At 39.7% G+C, this 11,999-nt stretch overlaps 1 protein-coding gene across 1 annotated transcript in view; it reads left to right on the top strand.

Moving 5' to 3' along the window:
• SMCHD1 (structural maintenance of chromosomes flexible hinge domain containing 1) overlaps window positions 1–11,999 on the top strand; it is a 156,572-nt gene that overhangs the window by 58,730 nt on the left and 85,843 nt on the right. Inside the window, exons 17-19 of the mRNA XM_011957791.1 lie at window positions 74–187; window positions 10,924–11,001; window positions 11,081–11,200. Of these exons, the coding sequence (XP_011813181.1) occupies window positions 74–187; window positions 10,924–11,001; window positions 11,081–11,200 (312 nt within the window). The remainder of the gene's footprint in view (window positions 1–73; window positions 188–10,923; window positions 11,002–11,080; window positions 11,201–11,999) is intronic.

The raw sequence follows: 11,999 nt of genomic DNA on the forward strand, positions 1-11,999 counted from the left end.
TGCAATGGGAAGATTTGGCAGATTCAGCAAATTTTTGGGTGTAATTAAGATACTTTTAATTTTTGACTCATAGGTGCATTAAGAATTGAAATATTGAATAAAAAAGGGGAAACAATGCAAAAGCTTCCAGGAACAAGTCACGGAGGGTCAAAAAAACTCCTGGTTGAGCTCAAAGTTATTTTACATTGTAAGTATACAAACTAATTTGGGTCTTTAGTATTGTTTTTAAAAATAATATCAAATTAAACATCTTCATGTAATTATTGAAGACCTAGCAATCTGATAGCCACAGCAAATTTTATTGAAGTTAGGAATTTCAGTAATGTTATGAATAGCTCATTTTCTTGGTGGATATTTTTCTACGGTTTTTAAAAAATACTTTATCTTGAATTTGTTCATGTAGGTAACTGTGGGCTAAAGTAAAGGTATGATACGTATATGTAGAAGAATTTGCAGTAGGAATTTACATAAGCATATATGTATTACAGTTCTAATATTACAGTAATAATTACAGAATTAGTCGTTGTCCAAAACAGGTTTCACTGGGCTAAAATAAAGTGTCTTCAGGACTGCATTTTTTCCTGGAGGTTCTAGGTGAGCCTTGCCTTTTCTGCCTTTTAGAAGTTACTCTCAGCTGGGCTTGGTGGCATGAGCCTATATAGTCCCAGCTAGTCGGAAGGCTGAGGCAGAAGAACTGCTTGAGCCCAGGAGTTTGAAGCCACAGTGAGCTATAATCACGCCACTGCACTCCAACCTGGGTGGTAAAGTAACAGCCTGTCTCTAAAAAATAAAATAAATAAAATAAATAAAATAAGTAAATCACACAGAAGCCACGCTCATTCCTTCATCTTCAAAGCCAGCAGTGCAGCACCTTCCATGACCTTCCTGCTTCTGTTTTTTTTTTTTTTTTTTGAGACACAGCTTCGTTCTTGTTGCCCAAGCAGGAATGCAAATGCATGATTTAGGCTCATTGCAACCTCCGCCTCCTGAGTTCAAGCAATTCTCCTCTCTCAGCCTCCTGAGTAGCTGGGATTACAGGCGCATGCCACCACTCCCAGCTAATTTTTGTATTTTTGGTAGAGATGGGATTTCATCATATTGGTCAGGCTTCTATAATTATATATATATATATATATATATATAAATAACACATATTAACATAAAATTTATCAAGTGGCATTAAGTACATTCATATTGTTGTGCAACCATTACCACTGTCCATCTAAAGCATTTTTTCAACATTTCAAACTGAAACTCTATAGTAATAACTCTTCACTCCTTTCTCCCTGCCCTCATAACTACTTTTTAACTTTCTATCTCTGAATTTGACTATTTTAGGTACCTCATAAAAATGGAATTATATTTGTCCTTTGTGTCTGGCGTGTTTCACTTAGCATAGTGTGTCAGAATTCCCATTCCTTTTTAAGGTTGAATAATATTCCCTTGTGTATATATATATACCATATTTTGTTTATCCATTTGTTTGATGGATACTCAGGTTACTTTCACCTGTTGTCTATTGTGAAGAATGCTGCTGTGAACATTGGTATACAAATAGTCCTTTTGAGTCCCTGCTTTTGTTCGTTTTAGATATATTCCCAAAAGTGGACTTGCTGGGTCATATTATTATTTAATTTATTGAGAAACTACCATACTGTTTTCCACAGTGCTCGCCCCACTGTACATTCCAGTTTCTCCATGTCACCCACACTTGTTATTTCCTGTGGGTTTTTTTGTGGGGGGTGGTTAATAGCCATCCTAACAGATATGAAGGGGTATCTTACTGTGGATTTTCTTTTCCCCTTTTTCCTACTAAAGATTATTGTGGTTTTGATTTGCATTTCCCCAATATTCAGTGATTTTGAGCATCTTTTTATGAGCTTATTGCCATCCATATATCTTCTTTGGACAGAGGTCTATTCAGGTCCTTTGGCCATTTTAAAATTTTGTTGTTGTTGAGTTGTAGGAGTTCTTTATAATCCTGGATATTAATCCCTTATCAGATAAATGATTTACAGATATTTTCTTCCACTCTATGGGTTGCTTTTTCACTTTGTTGATGGTAACTGTGATGCACAAAAGTTTTCAATTTTGCAAAACAATTAGTCTCTTTTTTCTTTTGTTGCATGTGCTTTTGGTGTCTTATCCAAGAGATTGTTGCTAAATTCAGTGTTATGAAGCTTTTCCTGAATGTTTTTTCCTTACAAATTTTATAGTTTTAGCTCTATGGTTACTACTTTGATCCATTTGACCTTAACTTTTGCATATGGTTAACTTCTTTTCATATGGAAAACTTCTTTTGCCTGCAGATACCCAGTTTTTCCAGCACCATTTGTCAAAGACTATACGTTCTCTATTGAACTGTTTTGGCCCACTTGTTGAAAGTCAGTTGTCCATGTATGTGAGAGTTTATTTCTGGGCTCCTTGTTCCCTAGGTCTATATGTCTGTTCATATGCCCATGCTGCACTTTTTTGATTACTGTAGCTTTGTAAGTTTTAAAATCAGGAGGTGTGAGTGCTCCTACTTTATTCTTGTTTTTTAAGATTGTTTTGGCTATTTGGGTCTACGGAGATTACCTATGAATGTAGGATGTGTTTTTCTATTTCTGCAGAAAACACCGTTAAGATCCTGGTAGGGATTACAGTGAATATGCAGATCATTTTGAGTGTTATTTTTACCTTAAAAATTGTAAGTCGTTCAATCTGTGAACATGGTTTTGTATGTGTAACTTTGCTGAGTTTAATAGCTATACCAGGGTTTTTTTATTGGATTATTTAGGTTTTTCACATATGTGAACATGTCATTTATGAACGGAAATAACTTACTCTTTTCCAAAGTAGATGCCTTTTATTTCTTTTTCTTGCCTAATTGGTCTGGCTAGGACTTCAAATACTATGTTGAATAGAAGTGACTAAAATGGGCCGGGCACAGTGGCTCAAGCCTGTAATCCCAGCATTTTAGGAGGCCGAGACGGGCGGATCACGAGGTCAGGAGATCGAGACCATCCTGGCTAACACGGTGAAACCCCGTCTCTACTAAAAAATACAACAAACTAGCCAGGCGAGGTGGCGGGCGCCTGTAGTCCCAGCTACTCGGGAGGCTGAGGCAGGAGAATGGCGTGAACCCGGGAGGCGGAGCTTGCAGTGAACTGAGATCTGGCCACTGCACTCCAGCCTGGGCAACATAGTGAGACTCCGTCTCAAAAAACAAAAAAAAAGAAGTGACTAAAATGAGAATCCATGTCCTGTTGCTGATGTTAGAGGAAAAGCTTTAAGTCTTTCACAGTTGAGTATATGTGATGTTAACTGTGGGTCTTATATAAGGCCTTTATCATGTTGAAGGAAGAAGTTTCTTTCTATTCCTTGTGTAGTGTTTTTATCATGAAAGAGTATTGTTTTCCCAAATGTTTCTCTGCATCAGTCCAGATAATTATGTAGGTTTTTTCCTTTATTCTCTCAAAGTGATGTATTGCATTGATTAGTTGGTTTTTGTTTTTTGAGATAGGGTCTCACTCTGTCACCCAGGCAGGAATGAAGTGGCACAATTGTGGCTTACTGCAGCCTCGAACTCCTGGGCTCAAGTGGTTCTCCCACGTCAGCCTCCTTAGTAACTAGGACTACAGGCATGCTCATTGCACCCAGCTAGTTTTTTTTTTCTTTTTATCAGTGGATGAGAGTTTTTTTAAAAATGTTGTCCAGGTTGGCCTCAAGCGCGTAGCCTCGCCTCCTTATGCACCAGGACAGCTGGCCTGAGCCATCATGGCTCTCTCTCTTTTTTTTTTTTTTTTTTTGTGGTGGAGACAGGGTCTACTATGCTGCCCATGCTGGTCTCAAACTCCTGGCCTCAAATGACCTCTTGCCTCAGTCTCCCAAAGTGCTAGGATTACAGGCATGAGCCACTGCACATAGCCTTGATTGTTTTTTATTTGTTGAGCCATCCTTGCATTCCAAGAATAAATCTCACTTGGTTATTGTGTATAGTTTGGATATTTGTCTTGATCCCCAGTGTTGGAGGTGGGACCTAATGGGAGGTTTTGGAGTCATAGGTTCAGATCTCTCATGAAGGGCTTATTGAGTGAGTTCTTACTCTATTATTTCTCATGAGAGCTGGTTGTTAAAAAGAGCCTGGCACCTCCCTCACTCCTCTTTTGCCATATGATCTCTGCATACACTGGCTCCCCTTCACCTTCCACTATGAGTGGAAGCAGCTAAGCAGCCTTGGGCTTTCATCCAGATGCCTAGTCTTCCAGCCAGCAGAATTGTGAACCAAATAAACATCCTTTTCTTATAAATTATTCAGCCTCAGGTATTCCTTTACAGCAACACTAAATAGACTAAGGTGAGTTCTTTTAAAATTGTGCTGAATTTGGCTTGCTAGCATATTGTTGAGAATTTTTGCATCAGTATTCATAAGGGATTTTGGTCTGTGGTTTCTGTTTTTTTTTTTTTGATGTCTCTGGCTTCGGTATCAGATAATGTTGACCTCAAAAAATGAATGAGTTAGGAAGTGTTCTCTCCTCTTTAATTTTTTGGAAGAGTTTGAAAAGGATTGGTGTTTCCATTTACTTCTTAATCCCTTGTAACCAGTCTGTCACCAAGTATCACACTAAAGTACAGTTGACTGTTGAACAACATGGGTTTCAACTGTGCAGGTCCACTTACATGTGGACCAAATGCAGATTGAAAATCATTTTTGTGGGATTTGAAACCCACATAAACAGAGGCCAACTTTTCATATATGCAGGTTCTGCAGGGCCAACCACAGGAGTTGTATGTGCAGATTTTGGTATACATATGGAATCCTGGAACCAGTCTTCTGCGTAAACCAATGGACAACTGTGTATCTTCATTCTGCCCATTCAAGTCCAAGTCATCATGGTCTCTCATTTTAACCATGTAGTAGCTGCCTCAATGAAAAGTCCTCTTGAATTCACTCTTGCACTGCTCCAGCTCATTTTCATTTTACCCCAAAGTGATTTTTTTTGAATTGCAGAACTGTGTATATCACTCTGTTTTCTATTATTTCATCTTTAGTGGCCTAGGAAGCTAGTCATAGCTCTGCAATACTCCACGCATGATCTGGCCCTTCCTCTCTTTCCAACTTGATCTTGTCCTCACTCACCATACCTCTAACCACAACTGTTTTCTTTTGGTTCTCATCAAACCCCGGTTTTCCCAACTCTAGACCAAATTTTGTTCCTTAAATGTGTCTTTCTCCTCTAGGACAGGGGTGGCAAACTATTTGGAAAGCATCAGGTAGTAAATAAATACTTAGGCTTAGAGGGCCGTAAGTTGTTTCTTATGATTACATAAGTCTGTTGTTGTAGATGAATGCAGCCATTGGCAGTCCAGTAGTTTGCTAGTCCCCTTGCTCTACAAGATTAAAAACTCCAGGAAAGCAATGATTTTGTTTTCTTTAACCTTTTTCTAGTACTTTGTATATAGGAGGTAATTAAATATTTGTTGAATAAACGCTTCAAAAATCAGAAAGTTGCTTGGGCCTTTTTTAAAGCAAATATTGAGAAGATGTTTCTAGAACATATTTCTTTCTCTGTTGGTACAAGTTGAGAAATCCAGCAGTAAAAGGCAAATATAGGCATACTTTCTTTAAGATACATCATAAACTGTCCTGGCCAACATGGTGAAACCCCATCTCTACTAAGAAGTACAAAAATTGGCCGGGTGTGGTAATGTGCACCTGTAATTTCAGCTACTCGGGAGGCTGAGGCAAGAGAATCACTTGAACCTGGGAGGCAGGGGCTGCAATGAGCTGAGATTGCGCCACTGCACTCCAGCCTGGCAACAGAGTGAGACTCCATCTCAAAATACGTATATGTATTTTAAATTTTCATATCAATTTTATCGTTGGCATAAAGGTTATTTAAGAGCAAGCTGTTTGATCCAAGTATTTTATAGTTTTGAGAGTTTCTCTTGGAATTGATTTCTAGTTTTATTCCACGATGGTCCAGGAAGTTACTTGATATGATTTTGATTTTTTCAAAATGTATTGAGATTTGTTTTGTGGCCTGATGTATGACCTGTCTTGGAGAATGTTCCATTTGCTGATGAGAATAATGTATATTCTGCAGAATAATGTATATTCTGCATATTGTTGGGTAGAATGTTGTGTAAATGTTTGCTTAGGTCCATTTGGTCTAAAGGCCAGTTTAAATCCAATGTTTCTTTTGTTAGTTTTCTGTCTCCATGATCCATCTAGTGCTATCAGTAGGGTGTTGAATCCGTCATTGTTGTATTGCTTTCTGTGTCTTCTTAGGTCTACTAATATATGTTTTATGAATTTGGGCACTGGTATTTGGTACATATGTATTTAGAATTGTTGTATCTTCATGTTGAATTGATCCTTTTAACATTATATAATTTTCTTTAACTGTTGTTGATTTATAGTCTATTTTATTTGATATCAGCTACTCTTGCTCACTTTTGGTTTCTGTTTGTATGGAATAGCTGTTTCCACACCTTCAGTCTATAATTGTCTTTATGAGTAATATGAGTTTATTGTAAATAGCATTTAGTTGGTTCATTTTAAAAAATCCGTTACTGCCAGTCTGTATCTTTTAGGTAGAGCATGTAATCGATTTACATTCAAGGTTAGTATTTATATGTGAGGTTTTGCTCCTGTCATAATGTTGTTGTCTAGTTGCTTTGTAGATTCTTTCTTTTTTTCCCTCCTTTCTGTCTTTGTGGTTTGGTGGGATTCTGTTGTGTTGCTATTTGATTTTTTTCTCTTCCTGCCTTGTATAATTATTTTATAAGACCTGTGAATTTTATACTCTCTTGTTTTTATGATGGCTAGTATTGATCATTTGTTTCCATGTTTAGAACTCCTTTGAGTGTTTCTTGTAGATCTAGTTTAGGGGTGGTGAATTTCTTCAGGGTTTGCTTCTCTGGGAAAGACTTTATTTTGCCTCCATTTATGAAGCTTATTCTAGCAGTACACAAAATTTGTAGTTGACAGTCCTCCTGCTCCCCACCCCCAGCACTTTGAAAACAGAATCCTACAGATGGAGCAGGATTGTAAAAAACAGAAAAAATAAAATCCCAGTCTCTACTAGCTTGTAAGGTACCTGCTGTGAAATCCACTGTTAGTCTAATGGATTTTCCTTTACTGGTGACTGAATACTTTTTCTCTTGCTGATTTTAGGATATTTTCCTTCACATTGACCTTAGGCAGTCTAATTTCTATATATTGTAGTGAGGCCTTTCTTGCAGTGTTTTTGCCTAGTGTTCTTTGAGCCTCTTATTGTTTGGATGTATAGATGTCTTGTTGACAAGGGAAGTTTTCCTCGACAATTATTTCCTCAAATAGGTTTTCTTTTTTTTCTTTTTTTCTTTTTTTTGAGACGGAGTCTTGCTCTGTTGCCCAGGCTGGAGTGCAGTGGTGCGATCTCGGCTCACTGCAAGCTCCACCTCCTGGGTTCACGCCATTCTCCTGCCTCAGCCTCCCGAGTAGCTGGGACTACAGGCGCCCGCCACCACGCCCGGCTGATTTTTTGTATTTTTTAGTAGAGACGGTGTTTCACCGTGTTAGCGTGTTAGCCAGGATGGCCTCGATCTCCTGACCTCGTGATCCACCTGCCTCGGCCTCCCAAAGTGCCAGGATTACAGGCGTGAGCCACCGCGCCAGGCCTCCTCAACTAGGTTTTCTAAAGTTTTTGCTTTTTCTTTTCCCTTGGGATTACCTAGGATTTTGTTGGTTTGACTATTTTACATTGACCCATACTTCGAGAAGGCTTTGATCATTTTTTACAATTCTTTTTTCTTTATTTTGTCTCATTGATTAATTCAACAGATTTATCTTCACATTTTGAGATTCTCCTGCTTGGTCTAGTCCATTGTTTGCTTTCAACTGTATTTTGTAATTCCTTCCATGAATTTTTTTATTCCGGAAGTTCCTTTTTTAAAAAATAAAAAACTATGCCTTTGGTAAATTTCTTGTTCATATCCTGAATTTCATTTTCTTATTACTTTATATTAGTTTTCAGATATCTCCTGTATCTCATAGAGCTTCTTTAAAAATCAGTATTTTAGCTGGGCATGGTGGCTGATGCCTGTAATCCCAGGAGGCTGAAGTGGGAAGATAGCTTGATGTCAGGAGTTCAAGACTATCCTGGACAAAACAGTGAGACAGTCTCTCTAAAAATTATTTTTTTTTGGCCGGGCGCGGTGGCTCAAGCCTGTAATCCCAGCACTTCGGGAGGCCGAGAGGGGCGGATCACGAGGTCCGGAGTTTGAGACCATCCTGGCTAACACAGTGAAACCCCGTCTCTACTAAAAAAAGAGGTGGCGGGCGCCTGTAGTCCCAGCTACTCGGGAGGCTGAGGCAGGAGAATGGCGTAAACCCAGGAGGCGGAGCTTGCAGTGAGCTGAGATCCGGCCACTGCACTCCAGCCTGGATGACAGAGCGAGACTCCGTCTCAAAAAAAAAAAGAAATTATTTTTTTTTAATTTAACAAGTGGGCATGGCAGTGCAGACCTATAGTCCCAGCCATTTAGGAGGCTGAGGTGGAAGGATCACTTGAGCCCATGAGACTGCAGTGAGCTATGATTGTGCCACTGAAATTCACCCTGGGCAATAGAGCAAGACCATATCTCAAGAAATAAAATAATCAGTATTTTGAATTTTTAATTTAATATTTCAAAGATTTCTTTTTGGTTAGGATCCATTGTTAGAGAATTACTGTGTTGCTTTGGAACTGTCATGGCACCTTTTTTCAAAATATTTTCTGTATTGGGCTTATTTCCTTTGCATCTGGAGTAGTAGTTGCTTATTTTTATTTTTGAATTTACTTTTGTTGGGGCAGGACTTATTTTTTCCTTGACAATGTGTCTATGATGTATGTTTAATAGATTCTTTTGACTTTGCTTCTTGGGTATATTCAGTGACGTAAGTTATGTATGATTTCCTTGTTTATAAATAGCCTTACTGTGGTGGCTTTCTCCAATCCTGGCTATTGTAGTAATGTATCGGGCGGGTGAGCAGTCTCAGGGCTTCCTGTGTAGCTGCAGGGGTATGGGCAATTGTGGTAGTAGAGGTGGTGGCAGAGCTTGTCTCCTTCCTGAGCACTGCGCGATTGTGTTAGCAGATGTTTTAATGGGCCGTGCAGGTTGGCCTCCTGTCCAGTATGTGGTGCTAGAAGGTAAGAGCTGGATGCAGCTGTTGTAGTAGCATTTATGGGTTACCTTTGTTAACCAGAAGTACTCTGATGTCCTAGATGATGAACTGGGCTGTGTAACTTCCAGGGGTCCCAGTCCTGTGCTCTGCCCCTGAGGCAGTTGGGGAGGACAAAGCTAGGCAGGGCTGGGCCGGAGAATCCTGCATTTTGGCCACCTCAACAGTGGACACAAGCACCAGCCCTTGCAGGGGTTGCAAGGTAGTTCTCAGGCCCCTGAAGCAATGCTTCAGGGAGGAGCAGAGCAACCAATGCCTTGCCAAAGATCCAGCATGGGGAAAGTGGGGTTGCTAGGGCTCTACAACCTAGCAGGTGATAGTGGGACCTGGTTCTCTACAGTTTTGACCTGGTTGAGTTCCCTCCTATCTTCTACTGGCAGCAAGCTGAAATAGCCAGCCAAGTCCCAGGCAGTCTGTCCTCAGATTGTGAATCTGTCTCAGGCTGCAAAACTTCCTGCCAGGGACAAAAACCAGGCTTCAGGCCATACCCCTCCCAGTCTGGCTCTGCAAAGCAGGGGCCCCCAATTCTCTTACCCATGGCTGGGGCCCATGTTACACTTGCCTCTCAATTCTGGTTGTGGAGGCTGCTCTCCTCAATAATAGATCACAAATCTTAGTCTGGAGATTCTCCATACCAGTGACTGCCACCTATGCTGGCTGGCAGGTTTCTGTGCAGCCCCCTGTGACGTAGGATTGGGAATGACCTCCTTCTATTTGCACCCACTGGGTCTAGGAGTATGAGTGGAGCACTTCCCACTCTCCCCAGTGCTCTCCAAGTCAGATCCAGTGCTTGGTAGGGCCAAGGAGCTCCCACTGGCTTCAGTTGCTCTCTCCCTTTCTCACACAGAGGATTCACTCCCAGTTTTTCATGTGACATGCAGTGCTATTGCCTACTGAAGTGTTCAAAGTATCCAAAGTTTCTTTTGGTTTTTTTTTTTTGAGACAAGGTCTTGCTCTGTTGCCCAGACTGGTACCTTCATAGCTCACTGTGGTCTTGACCTCCTGGGCTCACGCAGTCCTCCCATCTCAGCCTCTCAGGTAGCTGGGACTATTTAGCCGGACCATGCCCGGCTAATTTTTAAATACTTATAGAGACAAGCCATCACTATATTGCCCAGGCTGGTCTCAAATTCTTGGCCTCAGCCTTCCAGAGTGCTGTGGTTACAGGCATGAGCTACCACACTGGGCCTGTTATGCTTTTATGTTGAACTCCTGTGTTCCTTCTTAGATAAAAGTTCACAGTTTGAATAATACACTGTTGTACTGTTTCCAAGTGGGTAAGGTTGACTACTTTTCTCTCTCTCCCTGTTTTTGGTCTGTGTGGTCATGTTACCTACTTGATAAACATTTCGGTTTTGTTCATGAATTGCCTTTTAAAAAATTTTGGGTTTTTGAACATTTGCATTATATAATTCTAGAGTGGGTAATAAATAAGGAATTTTTTGGAGAGGTCATGTTATTTGTCTATTCTGTTGTCTTCCTTTCTCTTTAAATAGTAATTTTAAATAAAGTGAAAGAGTTTACAAGACTTGAAATAAAGAGATTTTAATGAATTAAAGAGTTAACTTTTATTATTGCTGTTCATTTTCGTAGGATAGTGTTAGATCTTTTGAAGCTTCAAAGCAGGTTTTAAAATACAGCAAATAGGTATTTGGTGCCAATGTGACATTGCATGTTTCATGTTTTATGTTAAATTTCTTAAGACAGTATTGTTTCTTTTTTCTTTTATTAAGCTTCAAGTGGAAATAAAGAGATTATTTCGCATATTAGTCAACATGGAGGAAAATGGCCTTACTGGTTTAAAAAAATGGGTGAGTTCTTATTCTGAATGTTAAAAAATACGTTGGTATTGTGTTGACTTGATTTTTAATTTCTTCTTAATTTATCCAGAAAACATTCAGAAGTTGGGGAATTATACCTTGAAATTACAAGTTGTATTGAATGAAAGTAATGCAGACACTTATGCAGGAAGACCACTACCATCTAAAGCAATTAAGTTTTCTGTTAAAGGTAAGCAAAACAGTAATATATAATTATATATGCTAAAGGTGGCATTTTAAATCCAAAAAGAAAAGAGAGATAAGCCAATAAAAGATGTTTGAACAATTGGGTAACCATTTCGATTTTATTTTATTGTTTTGTTTTGTTCTTTCTTACTTTGAGTTGGGGTCTCATTCTGTCACCCAGGCTGGAGTGCAGTGGCACAGTCTCCGCTCACTGCAACCTCCGCTTCCTGGGTTCAAGTGATTCTCCTGCCTCAGTCTCCCAAGTAGCTGGAATTACAGGTGCCCTCCACCATGCCTGGCTTTTTGTATTTTTAGTAAAGACAAGGTTTCGCCACGTTGACTAGGCTGGTCTTGATCTCGTAACGTCTGATGATCTACCCGCTTCAGCCTCCCAAAGTGCTGGGATTACAGATGTGAGCCACCACGCCCGGCCCATCTTGATTTTTAAATAGCTTTATAAGTCTACTTGATAATCATATTCCTTCTGAATTTTGAAGACATTGTTTTCTGCTTTTCATTGTTGCTGGTAAAGTCTAAAACTGTCCTGATTCCTGACCCTTGGCATATGGCCCCTCCTCCCCCAAAATGTTCTCTGTTCCCTAATCCTCAAGTGTTTAGGGGAATCCCAGTTTCTGAAATATTCAATTGTATGATTTAGTGTGGGCCTGTTTTTATCTAGTATCATCCAGCCATGTACCTCATAGACCCTTTCAGTCTGGAAATCTCTGTTTTATTTTCTGGGAATTTTTCTTGAATCACTTTGATTTTTTCTCTTTTCTTCTCCTCTCCTCTCCTCTCCTCTC

Source organism: Colobus angolensis, unplaced genomic scaffold (assembly GCF_000951035.1).
Source record: "Colobus angolensis palliatus isolate OR3802 unplaced genomic scaffold, Cang.pa_1.0 Scaffold45, whole genome shotgun sequence".
Taxonomy (NCBI): domain Eukaryota; kingdom Metazoa; phylum Chordata; class Mammalia; order Primates; family Cercopithecidae; genus Colobus; species Colobus angolensis.